The sequence below is a fragment of the Podarcis cretensis genome, assembly GCF_951804945.1.
Source record: "Podarcis cretensis genome assembly, chromosome: 12".
NCBI classification, from domain to species: domain Eukaryota; kingdom Metazoa; phylum Chordata; class Lepidosauria; order Squamata; family Lacertidae; genus Podarcis; species Podarcis cretensis.
In genome coordinates, this window is record NC_137181.1 from 38,998,393 (window position 1) to 39,022,173 (window position 23,781).

Below are 23,781 nucleotides of genomic sequence, written 5' to 3' on the forward strand. Positions count from 1 at the left end.
ACAATGTTGCTGGACTAGTAGCCCTGCATCACATGATCTATTTTCCATATTTTTAAAGAATGGGACTTGCTTTACTACAGAATATACTATATGGTTTTTGAAAGACTACATAACCAATTATTTTAGGAGCTGTGTTAGAAACAATTTGCTACAAAATTCACTTCTTTGCCAATTTACTTTTGAAGGCAATGATTGGAGCACTCCTTAAGGTTTGAAAAGGAACAATCTAGAGAATTTGTTTCATTCATTAGGATTATCGTTAGACACAGAAGTGAATCTACACAACCATATTAACTACTTCAGCAAAATAAATACCAGCTACACTTTCATATTCAATGGAGCCTTGAACCACAATTACAAACAGGACATATTTAGCAAGAACCTCTTACCAAGCAATGTCCTGAAGCTGAAGGATGTAGTGATATGCTTTCCTGAGGCAGTTTGGAAATAAACGTGGGAGCATCATCTTCCACCTCCTCCAAAACAACAATACACACACGACTCATTCGACCCGTTTGAAGGAGAAAATTAGATTTGTAACAGCCTTGTCCCAAGGATAGCCAAGACAGCACAGAAAGTTCTTTTCCTCTCAAACATAATTTAGAAACACTAGTGCTTTGTTTTGAAATATTTAAAATGGCATAACTTAAATTATATTCTATTTGTCAAATTCAACAACATATTCAGCTAATGAAGTATTCCAAAATATTCCATAAAAAGTTCTGCTAAAATAGTTCTGCTATTACTTTATAGCACTCAATTACTAAAATATCCTCTTACAGTAGAAATTACAACAGTATATATAAAAATTCTGAACTTTCACCAGCCAATTTGCTTTTGTTTAAGTTCTACAGAATAAGACTACCTAAACAGTAAAATCATTGTTATAGACGACATAACACCATTCTGTATAGAATGAAACAAGAGACAATTGCTCTGGCAGAGATGATCACAGCTCTCCCCACTCCAGCAAGGTCAGCCTCCAGTTAACGGTAGCAGGATTTCTACCGAAAAAGGCATACATGACTGCCCCAAGTGTTCCAGGTCATAATCATTCCACAATTAAAAATGCTACTGCCTTAAAATCAAAAGTCCATCACACAAAAAGCAATGTATAACTCAACAGTTATTCAGCACTAAAGCTCCAAGGTTGACATTTCTTCTCCATGTAAAAATGCCTGCAATGTACAGCTAAGCTGCAGTACATTTACATGTGATGAGTCAGACAACAAAGGACAATGAGACTCAAATAATACTGCTTCTTCAATCTAGATTCCCCAACAGACCGTAACACAGAACGCTTCTCCATCAGTCAGAAAAGAAATGCAGAACATTTGTTTTCCATCATCAGACCATTGCTCTAGCTAGCTGCTCCAACAACGAACACGTAACGTTTTAGCAAAACACCACAAACACAAGCACTTGAATTATTGCTTTAGACTTTTCCTGCAGAAGTAGTTCATCACTCGAGCGCTTCTTTTGATCACTGTGTGAATAGAGGTTCCATTATAGCCTTCATTCAGACCGATGTAAAAAGGGGGAAGGAGGGGGGAGAAAATCAGGCTCCACGCATCATCTTTCAGCCAACTTCTTTATTTGAAGATCTGTGTCTATGCAAGTCCTGTGGTTCTTCACGTTAAATGCTCTATTTATCCAAATTTTGTCATTAAGTTAGGATTTTTCATGCAGCAGATGGTACCGCAAACGGTATAAAAAGCTAGTGCTTTAAAAAGGTCATTACAGAACACATTAACAGGACACAAAAATCGCACCCGCAGCAGTATTCCAACAGAGCAATAGATCCGCAGAATGAAATGCCTAGTAATGCTCACATGTTACACTTACCAAATAACTGAGCTACTGCTCTGGATGCAACTTCCTGTAGCAGGGGGAGGGAAAAAGCAGCTTTGGGGCAGCCCTCACAGAATATCGATGCCAGTTTTGTGTGACTAATTCACTTAAAACGTAAGATTTCTGTTGAGCCTTTAACATTTTCCACTAAAAGCCACAATGAAACTCGTATACTGGCACTGCTGACTAACAATGTAGGAAAATAAACAATTCCAACCCATAACTGCTTTCATATGTTACCATATTCTCAGAACGGTCTCAGTTAACCCTCTGTGGCCATGCAACTTTTTAGTCTTTATAAACTAGGAATTAAAAAGCCTTTTAAAAAAATCAATCCATTATACAAAGTAATAGCTGATTACCAGAAATATTTGGGTTGCCGTTAAAAGACATATTTAGCATGCTAACAAGCACCTAAGAAAAGTGAGGATATTAACAAACACTAACAAAAAATGTCATCCAATAATCTGAATTTACAGGTTTGGTTTGAATCTGCTGAGCTGTAGCAGTGATCTGTGGGTGTATTATATAAATGGGTCATATGCCCAAAGTATTGGAAATGTTGCTTTTTTAACTCAACAGTACTTCCAGTTCATATTAAGTAACCTTACATTTTTAAGGTTCTCAATTTCAGATCTTAAAATACAGACTTAGCAGAGTTTCAACGGACATGCGCTGAATGACCATAACAAGAGATATCTGAAGTACAGTGGTGCCTCGCAAGACGAAATTAATCCGTTCCGTGAGGCTCTTCGTATAGCGGTTTTTTCGTCTTGCGAAGCAAGCCCATTGACAGCTTAGCGGATTAGCGCTATTAGCGGTTTAGCGGCTTTTAGCGATCAGCTGTTAAGCGGCTTATCAGCGGATTAGCTGATAAGCGGCTTAGCGGCTTAGGAAAAGGGGGGGAAACCCGCAGGAACTCGCAAGACATTTTCGTCTTGCGAAGCAAGCCCATAGGGAAATTCGTTTTGCGAAGCGCCTCCAAAACGGAAAACCCTTTCGTCTAGCGGGTTTTCCGTCTTGCGAGGCGTTCGTCTTGCGGGGCACCACTGTATCTTGTAAGCTGCTTTGGATATGAATACTGTAGATATACTCCTATGGGTTAAGTATCAAAATTTTCAGGTATCAACCAAACACTGGTATTTTCAAATTCTGTGGTGAAAAATAAGTTCAGCAGTATACAATGAAACAAGATTCACATTTCAGAAGAAAAATACTTTTAAACAAAATTCCAAGTGACTGACTCAGCTGTCCTCAGCTCGGAGATTTTGAAATTTTAGCTAGAAACAATTTTTGTTTACATTGTCACCTCAGTCATTTCCTCATACTGGTAAATTAATCCCATTTATTTAAATGAAACTTGGTTAAAACAATGCATTCAAAATTGGACATTAGATGTTTTAAGTCTGCTATCCTATGAATTCTTAATTGGGAGAAATAAGTTACTGACCTGCCAACGTAGCAGTTTGAAAGAACGTCAAAGTGCAAGTAGATAAATAGGTACCACTCTGGCGGGAAGGTAAACGGCGTTTCCGTGCGCTGCTCTGGTTTGCCAGAAGCGGCTTAGTCATGCTGGCCACATGACCCGGAAGCTGTACGCCAGCTCCCTTGGCCAATAAAGCGAGATGAGCGCCGCAACTCCAGAGTCGGTCACGACTGGACCTAATGGTCAGGGGTCCCTTTACCTTAAGTTACATTGAACACAGTGATCTTGTATGATCATAATGTTCCTAGTTTACTAAACCATAGTTTAGTAAGTCAGCAATGAGCACTGAGGCTCACCATGTTCCCCTTTATGCACTGGCTCTGAAATTTCCATCCTCATCTATTTAAATGAGAGTTTCCCATTTCAGAAGTAACATGGAGCTCTGGTTTAAACGTATCAGGACAGTGAGGTCAGCGGGTGAAAGAGCCAAAGGGGGGAGAAGAAGGGGGAACATGCAGGTCTAATGTTCTCAATACTATGGTTTGACAACTTCAATCCAGCCCTGTGGATGCTTACCCAGAAGTAAATTTCTGTGAGTCTTTTCGAACATAATGTTCCTGGCTCAACAGAACTATGGTTTTATTTAGTCTGGAACATTATGTCCAAAAAGGCCTCCTGAGATTTACTTCTGGGTAAACATGCATAAGACTGGGCTGAAGCTATCTAAAACTGAGGAAAACTAGAAGCACTTTGCCCTTCTTTTTTCTGTTTAAAGGGCAAAGGCAGCTAACACCAATAGGGGCTGGTGGGGCAGAGGGATGGTCAGCTTATGGTAAGAAGTGCTAAGGCTAACAGAGCTAATGATAGGTGGAACATTGCAAGGTTGCAATCCTATGCACACTCATATGAGAATAAATCCCACTGGACACTGCAAGTCTTGCTTTTGTTTTTTTAAAAAATAGGATTGTGAAAGTAATCAATGCCAAGTCATACCTCATCAATATAATTAGTACTTACACAGTAGTGAAAATACATCACTCCTTTACAGAAGTATAATGCAAATATTACCTCCAGAGTTATTTTGCAAAATGCAGCCCAATCCAATGCACGTTTACTTAGAATGTGTACTGAATGCAGTAAGGCTCGCTCCCAAGAAAGTAGAGGAGACGGCAGTTTTAGAAGTCCCCTTTTTTTTAACTGGCCCTGCTCCTATGCCTTTAACAGCAACCTGACATGCAAAAATTAATCAGGTAAAGGTCTTCTTAGCATGGCTATATCGGTGGTAAGTGAAACAGCTTCCAGCCAGAGCTTCTAAAGCTAAACCAGGACTTGCTTCTAAGTGCACGGGATTGTGTCCCCCCTCTTTTTTTCCATATATGGCTTTTTGTAAACTCAAAACAACAGACCCAGAAAATAAAAACTAGCAATCTGGGTGCTAGTGTTAGCCTAGATGCCTCAGAGCATATGTCTTCAGGGAACAACATGGTTACTACCTTTTCTCTTAACAGAGCTCCTGTGCCTTTAAAAGCTGCAGAGAGGCAGATATTCAACAAACACACCTTTCCTAAGAACACAAGATTTAATGAAGTTGGAGGCCAGCTCCAGGCATTAAAATAAACATTCACTCAATTTTCAGCAGCCCCAAAAACTACATTTTCAGTGAGCGGTAACAAAGAAACAGAGTCACATAGACTTCCCATCACCTGAATTGGAATTTTGTCTGTACTGGAATTGCAGAGGTGGGAGGGGGGAGAGGAAGAAGTTAAATATACCTTGCTATTCAAAGCCTGGATCTGATAGTGTCCCATAGGGACAAGGTCACTCGCTGCTGCTGTTTTCATCAGTGGTGCGGGCTCTGTGTGTGATTCACAGGTGTCAACAATCAAGTGCTTGAAATTAATTGTAGGTACCTGTCACAAAGGGACGCAGGTGGCGCTGTGGGTTAAAGCCTCAGTGCCTAGGACTTGCCGATCGAAAGGTCGGCGGTTCGAATCCCTGCGGCGGGGTGCGCTCCCGCTGCTCGGTCCCAGCGCCTGCCAACCTAGCAGTTCGAAAGCACCTCCAGGTGCAAGTAGATAAATAGGGACCGCTTACCAGCGGGAAGGTAAACGGCGTTTCCGTGTGCGGCTCTGGCTCGCCAGAGCAGCGATGTCACGCTGGCCACGTGACCCGGAAGTGTCTCCGGACAGCGCTGGCCCCTGGCCTCTTAAGTGAGATGGGCGCACAACCCCAGAGTCTGTCAAGACTGGCCCGTACGGGCAGGGGTACCTTTACCTTTACCTTTTTACCTGTCACAAAATGTCCCTCTTTTTACAAATAACTGGGTCCCAATTGGCTAGCTGTTCCAGGTTGCAAGGAAAGGAGGGTGTATGAAATGTGACTGGTTTTCACCATCTCTCAAGGCTAATTTTCAATAGGAATTGCTTTTGGGGGGGTTGTTATGGAAAGTTATAAGGCAGTACTGGGACACAGTGATGCAGACGTTAAACTATTTGTTTATTTTACAAATCTTATATGCAACTTGATTGTAAAAACAAAACAAAACCCTCAGAACAGGAGGAAAGAAAGAAAAGACGAGAATGGGCTTAGGTTCTGGAAAGCACAAGGGACTGTCCCAATTGATATTTAAGGGTAAGCCTCTGGAGGAACCCTGCCTATCAAGATATGCAGGTAAAGCTCTGCTATATATACCACAGTTGGCTTGGGGTAGGAAACACAGGAAGCAATGGCTGCACCTATATATCACAAGAAAGCAAACAGAACATTCCCAAATGTGTGTTTGTAAATATATTTAGTACAGTATCTTTTTAAATGTTAAGTATATTTCTAGTGACTACAAGCCCTCTCTTAGCAAATTCTAACAATGCAGGAAGGAAAGCTGGCATAAATATATTTTCAAAAAGCATAAGCAAGTCAGGTACTATATGAAACACAGCTGCTAGATATGTCACAAATTCATCCATATAAAAATCACAAGTTCATCTTAACTCCATGCCTGGTTGCAGAAATTAATATTAAAAACAAAATTAAGTTGTCTGTCATTTAAAAATCCCAGAGAACAAGGAAAATGACATGTAAAATGAATGTACTTCTAATTTTGTTATCTTGTTACAGTAAGCATTGAAATACCGAAATACCTACTAAAAAGGACTCTTAACTGTATGCATTAAATATACCTACAGAAGCACTACTTGCCTTGCAATAACATCTTTTGAAAGTACAATATTGTTTATAAGAGTATGAAACAAACGTATTCCGGGAATAATTCATCTGAAGAGAATCAGCTCCATACAGCACAGCATTACCTGGGAATTTAAAAGTGACATTCTGCTACTGCCCACCCATGTGAAAGTATAATTAGCAAATTACATACTATACCCATATGCCACATAGAATATAACATAAGGACACAGAGTGCTATATTTTGGGGCGATAATAAAAAGCTATCCTTATGTCATTATAGCTAATGATAGCAATTATAACTGTCACAGAACATGAAGGGATCATATCCTACTTCTTCTAAGTTTGAGTGAATCTCTTCTGTAGTACTGTCCTCAACTTATTCTATCTGAATCCTTTAAGGATTTTGCCTCCCTTCTCTGTACAGGCAACAACCAAAAGACGCAGGGCATAATGGAGTGGGACACGCTTATACACACTCTGCTGATGAGCACGGAGCAGGGGGAACATAACCTCTGTGTGAAAAGGTTGTTGACTGTACTTCCTTCAAAATACCTGTTTCTCAGACCATTAGTTCTTTGTCGTTCAACAACACTAACTCTTGATTCCACTGTCTCCAAAGTTCTCTCCTGGTATGAGCCCTTCTGACTAGGAAATCCAAGGAGGACACACCACAGCTGCTGGAAACTGACTCCAGCTTATCAGAAACGATAGGATTTGCTTCTCTTAGAATAATATGTTGTAGGCTTCTTGTAGGTGGGATTCCGAGAGGCACAACACTGCTTCAGCTTGCTTACAGGGCCTGTTAAACTCCCATCCCTGTGGCAGCAGCTCCCCATGTTTCCCCTAAGAAACTCCTATCCTGAAGGTTGAAGCCATGAGGTGTGAGAGACTGACACCAAACAGCAGAAAATAAGACACTGTCATCTTCACCACCTTCTACACACATGTGCAATTCCAGATCCCATATGACTCTGGGAGCAAGTATGATTACTCATATCATTCAGTAGCCAGGAGACAATGCTGTCAGACTGGAGTTTTCCAGTTGGCATCTTAACAACAAGAAATCACTAAAAACAAATTCTAACACCTGATAATTCATACTTCATAGGAAGAAACCAGTGACAGCAGCAACACAACAGATTGTGATCTAAGTTTTTTTTTTGGGGGGGGTAACATTTTGCTTCAAGAATTTGACTATTTGATGTGAAGTTTCCAACCAACTGCGTTTAGTCACAACGCTGAATAATGAAGCTAAGACAAGGACTGTATTCATAGAAAGCCATCATATGATAAGTCAGACATCAAAGGAGGTAAATATCAGTGTACAACATTTGCTTTTGGAAAAGGGAAAGCCTGCTTTCAAAGTGCATCTAATGCTCAATTTTAATCTGACACAACAGGAGCCTTATCATCGGGATTCCTGCTTTGCAGGGGGTTGGACTAGATGAACCTTGAGGTCCCTTCCAACTCTACAATTCTATGATTCTATGTTTACCGGGAATAAAGTCCAGAACAGTTCAATAGTATTTTCTTTCTTGGAAGAAAGTGACAAAAGTCCACGATTATGAATTCTTGCTGAGAAGTACTACCATCACCACTGCAAACCCAAATAACACAGGCAGCCTTTACTTTCTAGCAGGAACAGCAGGCATGAATATGAGAAATCACAATACTAGGGAATTAGACTAGGGCATGGGTAGGCAAACTAAGGCCCAATCGCCTTCTAAATCTGGCCTGTGGACGGTCCAGGAATCAGCGTGTTTTTACACGAGTAGAATGTGTGCTTTTATTTAAAATGCATCTCTGGGCTATTTGTGGGGCATAGGAATTTATTTTATTTTTAAAATAGTCAGGGCCCCCACAAGGTCTGAGGGACAGTGGACCGGCCCCCTGCTGAAAACGTTTGCTAACCCCTGTTATAGAGCCAACCTCCAAGACTCTGAGACTGTCGCGACAGGACTCCCACCTGCCACCAGGTGGAACAAGATGGGAGCCCCGAACAAAAGAGAACCCCACCTGGGGCACAAGGCTTCCTTAACGTAGAACATCCTAACTGGCTTCCTCACAGTCTCAAATTTTGAAATACTAGTTACCAGTCAAAACATGAGTCAGGGATCAGACACATTATGGAGGCTCTGGCTCATTCAGGAAGCAAAATCTGAGCTGGATGCATTAGTCCTTTTGTTATTCCTTGGCTGAGGAAAAAGCCCTACCTTGACTATTTATAATTTTGAATAAACTGGAGGGGGGGACATTTTTGAATATAGTTTTCAAAGATATTAGTCTTCAACTATTTTTTAAAAAAACATAATTTGTTTGCATTCAAACCTATCAATATTTAGCACCTTGTTATATTTATCTGTGGCAACAGAAAGCCATACAAAATAATCTTTATGGTTAAAGTAAGTTGCTAGGGTAACAAAATGTTTGTCTAGTAGTCAAACCAAAACCATTTGAAAAATCTTTTGAAAATCCCATGTGTCTATCAGCAGCAGTACTTGGGAGGATACCACCAGCGTTTTACAACTTATTACAGGAATACATGATACTTCCTCTCAAACTATTTAGGAAACACAGAAGAAAATGATTCATATTATTCTGGCCTGTGGAAGGGTGTGGACAACACACTGATTACAACTATTTAAAATCTTCAGCAGTGACTCATCACTGGTATAGGGCATTTCCAACTCCAGCCTCTTTGGCAACGTAATATCTTCCGTTACATTATTCAGAGGAAGAGCAAATTGATGAGATCTAACCCATTCTTTCTTAGAATATACATATGACAAAATAGTTTTCAGAACTGAGCACATGGCAAAGTTACCTAAGCTGCAATTCTATATGAACTTACCCAGGAGTAAATCCCACTGAGCTCAATGTGGCTTACATCTGAGCAGATATTTATAGGATTGCACCGTTAAGCATCTAGGTTTGAAGGGTATTAATAGATCAGCTAAAATCAGGTGACTAGAGAAATCTATCCAGGTTTCTTTACTACCTCAAAGGAGAGGAGATGCTATGTTTTCCTTTTTGGACACTATTCTCTAGTTCTTTCTTCCATCCTGAAAATTACAAATAGACTCTTGTTCAAGTATGTGACAATTCAGATTGTTTTGTTTCCAGAAGTTTATTGTCAAATTATATACATGAGTCTTTTTAATTACAAAAGGTAGAAATACAAATGCTGCCTGTTTGACAAAGAGTTTTCTGCGAAAGAGAACTCCAAAATAAGCATGTGCAGCCAGTTTAGCAAGGTTTACAAGATCCTTCATGAAAGACACAAAAAAAGACAGAGGGAGGCTGTTTTTTCCTATTGTTGTTTTGTGAATTTTAGCTCTCAAAAGATTTTTTAAAAATGTCTTATAGATTTGGCCAAAGGCAAATGAATACATTTCTCAAAATTCATATGCATTAAGATGTCAGGAAATAACTAGGTTGCTAATCATACATACTATTTGTTGTTCTAGCGGTTAGGAACAGACATACTGCATATGTGAAAGAATTGAATTACAGTTTCCATGGATACCATTTTTTTATCTAAAAAAATGTGACTCCTGCAAGAATTACTCATCATCACTACATCTGCACAATCTGACTTTGCAAAACTAGCCAGGATCAAGGTTAATCATTAAATCAGATGCATGGTGCCTAATTATTTATTTAAAAATCCTTGGGGGAGACTCAGGTTCATCAGGAATATGTAGTCCTATACCAGCTCAAGAAAGATTTTCCAAAGTAATGCTTTGGAAGCAGAAAGAATATTAAAAATCCCAGTTCAAATGAGTAAGAACAGGATAAATCTGACTCTCTGGGGTTCATGTATATGCTTACAAATTAGTAAACATACGGAACAGGAATACATGTCTTTATTCACTGTCCACATTACGGCTAAACTCAGATGCTGTTCTTGGTTTATTCTTTACCCAATCCTTCTCACCAAATAACACATTTCAGAAGACAATTGTGCTAGCTAGATCACTGCTACATTTCAAAACCGATAATTATTTAAACTGAAATGTGAATGCTACTGATATTTCTCAGGTTAACTGAGGTGCTGATGATACTGTCAATATATAGTTCCTGTTACGGCCTGCACTGCTGTTTTTGTGAGCTCCTGGGGTAGTGTGTGGTTATGGAAGAGAGCGTCCTTGAAAAACGTGCCTGGAAGGGAGGCCTTGCAAGGGAGTCTCAGAGATATCAACTATTCAAGTGACTGGAGGCAGAGGTAAGTGAGGCTAGAGGATGGCTGGGTCCGAGAGAGGCTTACAGAAGCTTGCATTCTGTTGCTTGCTCTGACCTCTTACCTGTGGCATCACTGGAGGTCTGGTGGTGGTGTTACTGAACACTAACCCAGTTCCTAAGATCCATAATGTTATTGTGAACAAACAGGCTGACCTGATCTGCGTAATCGAGACCTGGGGAGAGGGAGATGGATGGACCTGACCTAACACAACTCTCTCTACCTGGAGTGACAAACACTCTCATGTGTTGTCCCACAGCTATTTGTTGCTGTCAGCCTCTGTAGGGGCTGCATTGAAAAGAAATTTATGTCTTTGAAATGAGTACCTATTCCATGATTCATGGCTGGATTTGAAATCCCTAAATCTACTTTGGAGATGGAACCCACAAAGGGCCGACTATTCTGACAGTGAGCGATAAAAAGGATGCTTCTTGTCCTGACATGCAACAAGATTTTTTGTCTTATCATGAGACTCCATCAAAATGTTCTATAGGAAAGGCTGATAGCATGCATTAGTTGGAAGTGGATTAGAATGTGAACTGACTGTACAAATTAGATGTGTATAAATCTGTTGTGCATGTTGAGTTATACATAAATTAAAGTTTAACAGGTACAACCAATCTTAAAGTGTGAACTATCCTTCAATGGCATTTTTTTTAAAAGTGCAAACTTTTCAAACGGAAAGTTCATCTAAATCACTAGTTTAAAATCAGCCTATTATCTCAGCCTCACAACAGAGGTCATTACGACACAGTCCCATTTCTGCAGTAATAGTCTCTAGAAATTTCTTAGTCTATAGGTTTCTATTCAACTGTTGGGTTCTGTGTGTAAAAATCCATAATCTAAAATGCAAGTTTTGACTGCATATATTTTAGCACAGTTTCACTAGCTAATGAAAAAGCCACTATATAAAGTAAACTACTGCCCCCTGGGGTACAAAATCAGAATTTTAAATCCAGTCTAGCAAACAATTCCAATAACTACATCTATGGATATACTGAAATATAGGCTGACAATTCCAGACAGATTTGCTAATTACCAACCCAGAACAATCCTCTTCTTCCTATCTATATTTAAAAGCCTGATTTTAAAATATCACATCTCTAGCTAATTAAAGTTGCCTGAAAGGAAAGAAAGAAGCCACTCTAAACAGCATCTGAAATTTCAATCTAAGATTGTGCAATTAAGACATTGTTCTTCAGAGCAACTTTGCAACAGCATGATAATTACTAGAGTCTGCAAGTACACGCACCAAAATTTAAAAATTCGCACATAGTAAAACAGGAAACTCTCTTGGGAACAGAAAATTAAAAGCTGCAGGACATTTGAATGAGAGTGTCTTACTTTACACTATATACAGGAGGCATAAGGAAAAGTCCAAAAAATAATCTGAAGAAACTTGCAACATACACTTAACACAAAAAATAATGTTCCTATTTCTTTGTCCAGTATAGGTGTCAAATGTTCAAAGCAGCTGCCTAAGTGTTCATTGATGAGAAAGGCAGAGGAAATGAATCTCTGAATTAGCCATCCCTGCCTCTCATATAGGTCAATCACAGAACATACAACTAGCAAAGTGGCTGACTACGACAAAACGGCTGGGTATAGTTAGGTTGTGATGTTTAACTCTACCTCACACCAACAAGCCCAATTACCGTATTTTTTGCTCTATAAGACTCACTTTTTCGCTCCTAAAAAGTAAGGGGAAATGTGTGTGCGTCTTATGGAGCGAATGCAGGCTGCGCAGCTATCCCAGAAGCCAGAACAGCAAGAGGGATTGCTGCTTTCACTGCGCAGCGATCCCTCTTGCTGTTCTGGCTTCTGAGATTCAGAATTTTTTTTCTTCTTGTTTTTCTCCTCCAAGAACTAGGTGCGTCTTGTGGTCTGGTGCGTCTTATAGAGCGAAAAATACGGTATATTATTTGCACCACTTGCCCCCTACTTTTCCATGGTATCAGTGTCATCCATCTCTTCACTGTCCCTCAAATCATAGAAGTCACTTTTAAAAAACGCTCAGACTAATGTGGGGTGGCTGGTGGAAGCCATTTTCACATAAAAAAATATGTCATGCATTCCAAAATTTTGGTGAAACAAATTCATTCCATTCTTTGACACACCCTATATCCACAATCTTAACATTGATCAGAAGAACCCACTAGGCAGACCCAGAGTTAAAACTGCCAAAACAGCAACAAATGTACATGCTGGTAAAGGTCAACCTGAATGGTTCCATCTATGATCACTTAATACTTAATGGGTATAAATTAATAAGCCTAGCATACTAGCCAAGCATGAGTAGGCAAACTAAGGACCGGGGGCCGGATCAGGCCCCATCACCTTCTAAATCCGGCTTGCGGACAGTCCGGGAATCAGCATGTTTTTACATGAGTAGAATATGGTTATAAGACGTCCCTGTTTCCCAGGGACAGTCCCCGGATTTACAAATCAGTCCCCATACAAAATCCACTGAAGTTGAAAAGTGTCCCCGGATTCATTGAAAAAAATCTGGTAACCTTAGAGTAGAATGTGTCCTTTTATTTAAAATGCATCTCTGGGTTATTTGTGGGGCATAGGAATTGGTTCATTATTATTATTATTTTTCAAAATATGGTCCGGCCCCCACAAGGTCTGAGGGACAGTGGACTGGCCCCCTACTGAATAAGTTTGCTGACCCCTGAGCCAAGGTATTTAAATTCCAAGATTAGCATTAGGCTATCAGGGGAATTAACTCTAACATTATAGCCTCATTCAGATGTACCATAACTCTAAACAACCAGTTAGCCTTACAAGAACTTGCAGCAAGCCAAAGGTTAACAAGCGTCCTCATCCTCACTCCTCCTTTTGCATGTCTATGAAAAGCAGTTTGGAAGCTTTCACTTCCATTTTCAATTAACTGCAGCTTGTTATAGTTGAACCTAGACCATAATCTTAACTATGGCTTGTTAAAACAAACCAACGTCAAAAGTTCAGATGGTACAATAAAATGCAGTTAATCCAAAACAGAAATCCAAATGAAGTCACGGCTTCAACCTATCTGCATATGTAGACTTGTGTAGCTAAACTGATAGGCGGGGGGGGGATTGCAACAGTTAAAGTTACATTTCTAGGTTCTTTTCAACAATAGTATGAAACAACAGGAAATTAAAGGATACTGCAGAAACCAATGTTAAATTCTATAATGTAAGAACCCAAATTTGCTAAAAATGGACCTTCCAAGAGCTTCCATAATACAGTTCTGACTAGTCTGAACAATTACTGATCAGCCAACAAGTACTTTAGAAAAACCCATTTTCAGCAGTTAGATAAACTAGTCCATCGATTCAGTTTTACATCAGCATTTACTCCAAACAGTTTACATGTAATATCATATTCCTTTATTTTTATTTGGCTTATATGACAGTAGTTTATAGTTGAGCCACATGGTGGCACAATACAAAAAGAAAACACGGTTTGAAAACCAAAAGCAAAGTCTTATTGTTAACTAAAATGTGGATGCAGAACCACCATGTGTAGTACAAAGAGGAAAGAAAAGGAACAGGAGGCAGTGCTGATCCCCTGCTTTGTGTCCCCCAACCCAACAAGATCTACTTAGAGAAAAGCATATGGGGGGAAGTAATTTGGGAGGGGAGTAGAAGAGACAAAATAATGTTTAAGATTAAAGCTGCATTTTAAATCAATTTTATTTTGTACTACTGCATACATTAAATATTGTTTCACTTGTAACAAATGCTATTTTAAAGAATCATACACGAGTCTACCACTACTGTAGCTTAAATCTATTTTATTTAAATGTTGAAGGCACACATGGAAATTACACAAGGAATGCACACTGCATGCATCCTTTTTTCCCCTAGGGCACAGACATAGCTCTCAAGGTATTGTTGGAGAGCTGCACCCCAAGATCTTGGGGACCAGAGGTTCCCCATTTCTGTTCTAAGGCTACAGTAAGTCTGTACAGTCATTACCTTATCCAGTCTCAAACCAAAGAGAATAATGCCACTGCAACTTATTTAATAAAGTATGCTTTTGAGGTGCCTGTTCATGGTATGTTTTTCAAAAAAAAAACCTAGACTGAGGATTTCTCTTTGAAATGCAATGGCAGAGAAATAATTCCTAAGTATCAGGTGCATATTCCCAGTCTCAGGGGCTGCTTCAAAGGGACTATTTTGCACAATCAGATTGAAGCAGGACCCAATTTCAGAAACAAAGATTGTGAGAAGGTGGCTATAGGGAAATGTGCTCTCTAAAGTACGTGTATCCCATGTGTGTAGATAGTTCTAAGTTGAAACCAGCACCTTGGTTTAGGCTCAGAAGCATGCTAGTAGCATGTGCAGTTGGCAAATCCAAGGCTGCACAGTCTCATTTAAAGGGAGATAGGCTGCAGCATTTTGCAGCAGCTGAAGCTTCTGGATCATTTTTCTCAAGGTCAGCCCTTCATAAAACACATTACAATTGTCAAGCCTGGAAGTTATGAAAGCATGGTTCAATGTGGCATGGCCATGTCCTCCAAGATGTAATTGACAGAAAGCTGCTCTAGGCTACAGCAACCTGCTTGGCAAATGCCACTGTCTTGGACAGACTTTCCCAAGCTGGCACCCTCTAGATGTTTTGGAGCACAACTCCCATCATGCCAGACCTTCAGACTGGGACTGATAGGAGTTGGGAGTCCAAAACACTTGGAAATCACTGGAGTGGAGAAAGCTAGTCTAGGATAACATCAAGGATGTGGTAGAAGCATAAGGTGAATCCAGAGACTTCCTTCTGCAGCTCAAATCACAGGTCAAATCTGTGCTATGTAAACTCTACTATTAGGATAGTGTTGACTTCATCCTCATGCATCAAGACAATTTCTCTCTTTTCCGGCTCCACCAGTTCTCTGGTGCACATTCATTTGTGTGCCCTATTTCTGCACTCCAAAAAAACCCCATTCAGGGTGTGACAGAACTGTACCGTTATCCAGGTTCTTAAGTACATTTTAATTTTTTTATCATAAAGGTTACTGAGACTGCTGATTCGCTGAATCTTTTTCCAAATGTTAGCTATGTCAAAATTAAGTAAAATGTTATGAGCTTTATTCAAACTAATGTTGATCAAAATTAAATTCACTGATTTCAATTTGACAAATCTATTTGACTTTAGATTTTGAGGGCCACAATATCTAATACATTTCACTGAAATTTTTGCTAATTTAGAGAGGAAAGGAGAAGGTGATGCAAACTTGCAGATAAATAAAATATTTTGTAGAGCACAGTAAAAGGCAAAAAAACACCTCCTTTTTGTCTGAATGAACTACAAAACTCAGAGAGAGATGAAAATCTAATAAAACTCAAGACACAAACCTACATGTTTATTGACACTCTTGGAGAAAAATGTTTCTCACTATATTTAAATGTACAACTTTAAAGAAAAATGGGTTAAGTATCAATACTTACTAATTATGTTACGCTTCGTAACAGTTATTGAGAATAAAAGCACAAACTCTGAAAGCTGCTTGTTACTGGGTCTCCCAATAGTAAAAGTACTTCATGTGATTGGCTGGCACAGAGTCTCAAACAGTGATTGACAACTCGAAGATCACAGTAATGAGCATGCTACAAATGACTAGAGCAGTTAAATTGCTGTCATGCAATACACAACTATGATAAATTGCACTGGACATGTGTGGTAGAAATACAGACCATTCTTGCATGGAATTTTGTTAAGCATAACATAAAACATTCTTATACAACTATTGTAGCAGAATCTAACATGCCATAGAATCAGGTGTCAAATGCTGAGCATTAGCAGAGTTTATCTAATAATTTATCTTACTCACTCCCACTCAAACAGCAATACTGGTGAAAACTAATTCATATATTTCCAAGATGAACAAGTTGTCTTCTGAGTATTAATTTGGAAGAATATTTTTGATGAAATTTGATCTTTAAAGCACTAGAGATAACTGGGTTTTCCTACTGTAGCTACATGCTCCACTAGGCAAACACTATCCTTTGTCAAGGGACTCCACCACCAGAGTTATTAAGCAGATTATGGAAGAGCAAGCAATAGCATGTAGTATTACACCCCTGATATTTTCAGTAGATTTGCAACTCTGTAATTTCCCTCAATACTCAATACTTGATGTTCATCGCACAGTCACAATGTTTTAAAATGAATTAGTCCTATGTGGAACTTTGACACAGATCTGTCTCTGTTAATTATGCAATCTCAGTCTACAGACAAACCTTGCAAAGATAGAGAATTATAATATTTCCTTGATGGCATATTAGCTGCATTTGGATGAATGTATACCAGCTTATTAAGCAGAGAATAACACCCCTAAGCAAGTAGCTTCCTTGCTCCTTCCTTTGTGCAAGGAGCAAGTAAACCAGGAATTCATTAGCCAGAAAACTATGGTTTGGATCAAGAGAAGACCTTAAACAATGTTCTGAATATGGTTTTAGACCCTTGCTTGTTCCAAAGCTGGTAACCACAGTTTCCCATTCTGTATGAAATAGAGAAGCTATATTTAATTTGGGGCATCTTGATAGAATTATGGCTCACAAGAAGGGAGGAGGAAGAGAGTTCTGTGCATGGGTAAAGACTTGTTCATTCTCATCTAAGCCAGGCCATATTAGTGTTAGAATCTCAGATGTATAAGCTAATTGCCAATGGCACCTTAAACCTAAGTTACGGTTGCCACAAGGAATGTCTACTCACTAATTTTACAATGGAGCTTATTATATTATTATTACTTTCCTTTCATTTCTCTACTGTATTTCTCTACTATATTTTAAAGACTAAAACTCAAAACTGCTTACAAACATTAAAACATCAAATAAAACAAACCAGAATAAAACAAATTCAACCTTCAAGGACAGTATTTCAGACCCTTCTCTAAGTGACATTTTGCTTTCCCCATATTTATTTACCTACTTAATTTATACAGCTGCCCCATAGCAGTACTCTAGGAAGCCAGTGTGGTGTAGTGGTTAGAGTTTCAGACTGTGATCTGGGAGATCAGGGTTCAAATCCTTACTCAGCCATGAATCTCACTGGGTGACCTTGGGCCAATCACAACCTCTTAACCTACCTCACAGGGTCTTTGTAGGGATTAACGAAGAAGAGGGGTGAACCATGTACTTTTGGGGGAAAAGGTAGGATATAAATGCAGTAAGTTAAGCTCTTCATCTTACTTGCTTAAGAAAGCTAGAGAGACCAGCCAGATGGACATGTCCAAGTCACCAACCTGGCATCCAGAAATCTCCACATGGTTGCATTCAGACCCATGCCAATCATAAAACATGTCTGGTGCCTGGAGAATTTCGAACACTGACTATAATGTAAGGTCAAATGAGGCATAGAATAAACATTTAAAGTACAGTGATACCTTGGCTTTCAAACGTAATCTGTTCCGGAAGACCATTCAAGTTCTCGAAAACTCAATAGCTGACAGCTAGGCCTCAGGATCTTGCACTCAGTGGAAGCCGCATGGCATGTTCAACTTCCAAGGTGTGTTTGAAAACCGAGGTACCACTGTATTTCTCACTCATTCACCACAAATCCTTATAAATATAAAAATTGGCCTTCAATTAATCAGAGTATGATGTATTCTAGAACAAGGATAGATCTGCTAGAATTGCTGGTAGGCAGAGTGCAGTGGCGCTCAGGTCAAGCTTGCAGGCAGGCTCCCCATAGGTAATGGTTGGCCACTTTCTGCACTCCTCCCAGCAGTCATTTCTCCTCTAGTCCCTGCTGTGGATACATGACCTGACTGGTTGTCTTTACACTGAGCCTTATGCAAGTTGCACTCTAATAGTCACTGAGTCTGTTTGGTTGTCCTGAGTTCCCTCATATATTCAGGAAGCAACCTGGGCTTCACAGTGCCAGAGAGGTCACTAAGGACCAGTTATGCTGAGAACCCATCAGGCCTCACTATTCCCATCAAGTCTCACTATTCCATAGTGAACTTTGGCCACTGGAAAAGTTCCCATCATACTGAGGAACCAACCAATCTCTCTAAGTATTCAGAGACAGATCATCTTAATGAATCTCCCTCCCCTCCAAACTTCTTCAGATAGTGCAGTCAATGACAATGGGGTAGATAATTTTAACCCCCCATCCCAATATCCAAAAAATGCCCTCACATCCCGAGGCAGAGACTAAATAAAGGGTATGGCCTACCCTGTGTCCAATGAGACAGCCCCCTGGTTGTCATGGAGATCACAAAGTCCAAAAGCCAGCCCAGTCAAGGCAACTTTGGTGTGGATATTGAAGTTCCCCACAATCAATGTCCTGGGATTCCATGACACCAGATTTGGGACATCTCTGCCAGCTCAGCTGTTGGGCAGCAGGGTGGGCAGTACACCAACAGCATCCCCAGTCTGTCTTGCTGACCAAGCATCAGATAAAGGCCCTAATAGCCTATCTCAGTGTAGAGAAGTTTCCTGATGAGTAACAAAGCAGTTTTGTGGACCACAGCAAGTCTGCTACCCCACACGCCTAACCTAGACTGGTGCTGCATCAAGTACATAAGTGGGCAAAGCTGGGTCAAGACCCCACTGCCCACCCAGTGATTCATGCCAGTTTAGCTCCATCATCTGTGGTAAAGTCCTGTTTGTGGATGTGTTCTGAATCAACTTGGAACTGAGCTACATCATTGCCTGGCTAAAGAGCTCACAGCCAGTCCTCTGATTACTCATAGCATTGGGTGTCTGGCAAGGAGATGATGTGCACATATTTCCATCCTATACCTATGCCAGCATTCACTTATATATGCTTCAGGGAACCCTGGGCAAGAGCAAACAGTGGTTGAATTTACTAATTAGCTGTTATCTGTGGCTTCTGCCAACCCTATCTTCCTTCCCACATGGAGAGCTCAAGGGAAGAGCAGGAACTTATCCCAAACATCACAATAAGCTTCAGAAGCACTCATTAGCAGGGTGGATAAAAATCAATGATTTTTTTTAAAAAAATCATATATATTTTTATTTAAATCAGATTTTTTAAATTTAAATTGGATTTTTAAAATAAAATGCTTTTGGAGGGGAAATCTTTCTAAAGATAGTTTCCTATTAAAGTTACATTATTATTATTTTATTTTTAAAATTTCTATACCACTTTATATTTTTAATAAAAATCTCAAAGCAGTTTTTAGAATATTAAACCAATAAAACAATAAAACAATAGCCAAGCGATGTTCCTCCAGCCTCATGAGGAGCCGGTTTAGTAGAGCTGGTAAGTTCTGGGCCCCACCCCCTAGGCCAGGTGGAAAGGGCCTTGCATTATAGTCCAAAGCAGGGGTCAGCAAACTTTTTCAGGAGGGGGCCGGTCCCCCGTTCCTCTCCCAAAAGCACCCCCCAAAAGGACCCCCCTCCTAAAAGGAACTCACACCGCAGCCGCCAACGCTGCCTCGTCTTCGGCAGTGCCAGCATCATCCTGTGTCTCGGCGGGGCACAGAGCCCATGCCACTGGCCCGGGCAGCAGAGGCAGCCTCCGTGCCGCCGTCGCTTCCTCCTGCTCAGCTCTTCCCGCTCAGCCGCCTCTGGGTGCCGCTCCTTCCTTCCCGTTGATGCGGCCGAGCGGGAGGAGGCGGCAGCAATGCAGAGGCTGCGCTAGCATTGCTGCGGAGGCCGTACCAGCGCCGCCACCTGCCCAGAGGCGGCCGCGGCTTCTGATGGGCTGCAGGAGCGTCCTGCAGCCCATCAGAAGCTACGTCGCAGAAGTCAGTCCCCGCTCAGCGAGGCCTCTGTGCTGCGCCAGTTTAGCATGGGCACTGACTGAGCGGGCAGCAGGGTCTGCAAGGTTCAGGGGCCAGATTAACGAGCCCGACAGGCCGCATCCAGTCCGCGAACCGTAGTTTGCAGACCCCTGGTCCAAAGGCTATTCATGAGGAAATAAGGATTTGTTTTAAGTTTTTTATGTGTGCTAAAACTCAGTCTAATGTTGTTGTTTTTTTTTAAAAAAAGACCGTTTAACCATGTCAGTTAGCAAACATGGATACATATGCTATAATGTTATTGTTTTAGTTAAATAAATTGTTTATATTGTTATTAAGGAAATGATTATTTTTCTTCTTCCAATAAAGTTGCCCAAATATAAACAGTTAACTTACTAAACCTCACAGTAATTTTATAATTATCTGTCAATAGATTTCTAATAGTATAACCAAATCAGTAATTTTTGACATAACTGTAAAAACTATTCTGAAAATTTATTATTCCAAAAATGAAACCTTCATCTGGTTGTAAATATTAAGATTATACCAGCAAGAATAAGTCCTTCTGTAAAAATAAATAAATAAGTCAAGTCTTACTGACTAGTGATTTAAATCGTGATTTAAATCAATTTGATTTAAATCAAATTCACCCTGCTCACCAGTAAGTCATCTTGTTGTTTTCAGGTGCCTCTGAACCCTAGAGACAATATCTGTCCTTACCTTACAACGTGCTCAAGCAAATGGTCACTAGGCTATGATAGCGATGCCACTGGCAACTGCATGTTTATGAAGCTCTCCAGGATATATACAGTACAGCACAAACCAATATTGATACAGTCTTTAATATACCCTTATGTGAACTGCATCTGACGCAAATAACTACACACACCTCTACTCTTTTAAAACAGTTTTTTGTATCATGATAGAACCGAACCTTATGCAAACCAAGGTGTTCTTATGTGCAGGAAAGACTGCATTAAACCACTGCTTTTTCCTGAATGTGAAGACTATTTGAAAGTTTGTGGAACTTGTATCCTTTTCTTAAAAAGCAGGTTACCAGTTCAGAATAAGGTTCAATGTTTATTTTTTTAAGTAGCACATTCACTGCCCCATCCAGAATGAATGAGGAAGGCACAGTTTTTCAAATATTTTTGTCTTTGTCTTGGCTTATGTTCTGTCTTCTTAAAGGGTTGTGAAGCAGGAAGTAAAATAGTACAAAATAAGAGCATGTTATGATTATGATACTGGATGTTCTAGGTTTTTTAATGCATGCTTCAAAGTACTTGTCGGTTATGGCTTTCAACTAATTGTACCACTCCACTTAGTGAATTAGCATTGTAGTGTGAATTGTATTTACTTTCCTATGTGAACCAAACTCAACTAGCTCCAGAAGTGTTTTGAACTAGCCGCTGAAACCCTTACTGCCTTGAATCACAGCAACTTCACTCAAAATCAAATTGGAACCAAACAAAAGCATTCATTGGTTCGACTCTCCAGTTAAAATAGCTATATAAAAGCTCCAAAAAAGCCTTATTGAAAAGGGACAAGAAAAGCTTCTTTTATAATTACTACCATTTAGAATCAAGCATTAAGTTTATCAATAAATACAAATGCCTTCTGCATGATGCAACAACAAAAAAGACAAATTATGCCATATGTATTGAATTTACTGCAATGAAGGAGGTGTTAACCTATGTATAGTAATGTAAAGCAGCATACAATTATTGCAATGTGAATACAATTTAAATAACTTAATACTGTTACCAACTAAAGCTAAAACTCAAACTTTTGAAATGTAATACAGGTTATTTACAACTGGAAAACATTACAATCACCATATATTATGCAAAATGAAATTTAACATGGCATCAAGGTGAGAATGCCCAAGATGGTGCTCAATCAATGCAATTTAAAAACAGAAACAGCAAGATTAAAAATAAAAACAGAGAAAGCACAGAGCAGATAAAGGACTAGCTCCAGACTAAGCTGTACTTAGTTCAATGAAATCAGTGGGATTTAAATTAGTCATGATTTAACTTCCCATAATGATTTCAATGGAATGTAAGTGAAGTCAAATAACTCTAACCATTTTAAAAGGGGGTAGGGCTCAGAAATCCAACATGCCATAAGCCCACTGAAACCAAATACAGTGGTACCTTGGGTTACATACGCTTCAGGTTACATACGCTTCAGGTTACATACGCTTCAGGTTACACACTCCGCTAACCTAGAAATAGTGCTTCAGGTTAAGAACTTTGCTTCAGGATAAAAACAGAAATCGGGCTCTGGTGGCGCAGCGGCAGCAGGAGACCCCATTAGCTAAAGTGGTGCTTCAGGTTAAGAACAGTTTCAGGTTAAGTACGGACCTCCGGAACGAATTAAGTACTTAACCCGAGGTACCACTGTAGGCACAGAGGATACGATCTCTGTTCCCTAGAATGTACCAGTATCCTATGAACAGCTACATATGCACACATACAAATTTTGATCATGAGCACATTTTAAAAGCACAACTTGAAAAACATAAGGTGTGAAGAGGGAGACGCCCTCAAAATTGTTGGTGGTGGTTTTACAGAAGTGAAATAAAACAAGTTTCTCGAGCAGGCAGAAAAGCTGGATTGGCTCTGTTCCACTTGCCAAGGTTAGAATGTGTAAGTATCATATTACCACAGCTAAAGCTTAATAGAAAGACCATAAGTGTTGTGACTTTCAACAATAGGCATGCTACGTAAGATTAAGGTAATTCTCATGGTTACCTTGACTAATAAAGCATACATTGAAGCATACATAGTTTGAAGGCAAAGCTCTAAAGCAGAAAAAGCATGCCCTCAAGTCCAAAGTTTGTGTTGTCATATATATGAATGAATTTATAAGTCACACTTTCAATAAAAAATATAGCAAGGTGGAATACAACATCAAAAATGATATCCATAAGCATAATTTAAAACATCAATAAATTATGACAGGATTAAAAAGGAAGTTCATGTTGCAAAGGCCTGTCCAAATATGAAAGTCTTCAAGAGACGTCTTAATGAAAGTAAGGATGGCTGTCACCAACTGCTGCTGGTAGGGAGTTCCACCAGGCAGGGTCTGCCACACTAAACAAATGGTCCTTTCTGATAGCCAGCTGAATCTCAGTGGTATGGGGAACCACCAAAAGTCCTCCACCAGAGCACTCACAGCAGCCCCATCTCCCAGACCCTCTAGCCTGGGTTGATGCTGCTGGGTAAGATATGCTCCCCTATCTTGGTAATGCATACCAGGCCAGCATCCTCGTGATTAAGGAATAGAAAGCAGTGATAAAATCCAGGAGAACCCACAAACTACAAACCTACTCCTTCAGGGGGAGCACAACCTCATCCAGTAAGAAGAACCAGCTACTAA

The 23,781-nt window shown here is 39.9% G+C and overlaps 1 protein-coding gene across 2 annotated transcripts in view; it reads right to left on the minus strand.

Annotated features, from left to right (window-relative positions):
- ANKRD28 (ankyrin repeat domain 28) overlaps positions 1-23,781 on the minus strand; it is an 84,339-nt gene that overhangs the window by 52,415 nt on the left and 8,143 nt on the right. The window contains exon 1 of one of the 2 annotated variants that reach the window (XM_079947979.1): positions 390-1,833. The exons of the other annotated variant lie outside the window; for it this stretch is intronic. Within the exon in view, the coding sequence (XP_079804105.1) occupies positions 390-506 (117 nt within the window). The 5' untranslated portion in view covers positions 507-1,833. Of the gene's footprint in view, positions 1-389; positions 1,834-23,781 lie in introns of those variants that run through there. 2 annotated transcript variants of the gene reach the window in all.